The 1,251-nt window shown below is 59.8% G+C and overlaps 1 protein-coding gene across 1 annotated transcript in view; it reads right to left on the reverse strand.

Moving 5' to 3' along the window:
- Nucleotides 1-706, reverse strand: part of LOC104464522 (sorting nexin-27-like) — a gene marked incomplete at both ends in the record, with an annotated part of 832 nt that extends 126 nt beyond the window's left edge. Inside the window, 2 exons of the mRNA XM_010077255.1 lie at nucleotides 130-258; nucleotides 557-706. Of these exons, the coding sequence (XP_010075557.1) occupies nucleotides 130-258; nucleotides 557-706 (279 nt within the window). The remainder of the gene's footprint in view (nucleotides 1-129; nucleotides 259-556) is intronic.
- Nucleotides 707-1,251: the final 545 nt, after the last annotated feature.

A 1,251-nucleotide genomic window follows, 5' to 3' on the forward strand; every position in this document is an offset into this window, starting at 1 on the left:
TCCTCCTGGTGGCCACCGGCTCCTTCTGGTGGCCACCGGTCCCAAAAGCTGGAGCACTGGGTGCTCCTCCAGCTTCTAGGGAGGAAAAGGAGCAGGTTCTGGGTTTTTCCTAAGAACAGGGGTACTCACATAGGGGGTGAAGATTTTAACCCATCGGGGTTTCTTCTCTCCCCGCGCGTATTCGAAGCAGAACGCCATTCCCTCCTCGTCCGTGTCCCACCGCTGCATTTCGTCCCATTCGAACGCTATTACCTGGTTCTGAAGGAAAACGAAACGCGGGTGAGGGCAGAGCCCGGTGAGGAAGAGGAAGGTTTGAAGCAGATCAGACGCAGAAGGGAAGACACGTGAAGGGGGAACGAGGACGCCTCGGCCAGCCTCGCTGCAGAGCCGGGAGTGAGCCGTGAAAACACCCCCAGAGCAGCCAGATAAACCCTGTGCTCCCCACCCCTGCCCAAAATCCCTTCGGAGGCCGGTCCGCAGCGATCCTGAGCTTCGGGACACGGCGCTGGCGCTCTGGTGAGGGGGAGCCCCCGGGACCCCGCAGAACCCCCCTTACCTCCAGCTGCCCCTCCTCGGTGCAGGCGTGGAGTTTAAAGTGCTTGATGCTGATGGCTGTGATGACATGTCCCTTCCGCCGAGAGTCGCAGGAGCAGTGGGGAAAGATGATCTCGTTGTAACCCTCGCACGTCCGTAACATGTTTAAATACTGCGGAGAGAAAGGCTGCGGGTGTTAGCTCGCTCGGGGTGAAGGTAAGGGGACCCCCTGCATCCTCCTGCTTCCCAGTGCTCATCATCCCGGTGCTCAATCCCAAAAAATCCCGAAACCCCAGCCCAGGGGGGGCTGGATTCGATGGAAACTGAAAACCCGCAGGGAGCAGGGCTGTGCTGGGGGAAGGATGGAGACCCCTCCAGCTGCTCAATCCCCCTCCCCAAACGCAGATCCATCCCGGTGCAGCCATGCACGGAGCTCCTCGCAGCCTCCAGCACCAAGAGCCCGTTCCCAGGAGAGCCGGCACAGCCGGAGCCGCCGATCGGAGCGACCGCGCTCCCCCAGGAAGGGCAGGGATCCGAGCAAACTGCTAAAGCAGTCCCGGGACTGAAAGCACCATCTCAGTGGTGCTAAAGACGAGACCAGAAAAGCAGAACGTCGGGTAGATGTGGGATTTGGGGTTCTCAGTGTCTTCAATGCAAATGCTAAAACTCATGGAAAAGTCCAGAGGGATTCTGGCTCCTCCTGTCCTTCCGAGCGCA

Source organism: Pterocles gutturalis, unplaced genomic scaffold (assembly GCF_000699245.1).
Source record: "Pterocles gutturalis isolate BGI_N339 unplaced genomic scaffold, ASM69924v1 scaffold31388, whole genome shotgun sequence".
In the NCBI taxonomy this organism is placed as follows: Eukaryota; Metazoa; Chordata; class Aves; order Pterocliformes; family Pteroclidae; genus Pterocles; species Pterocles gutturalis.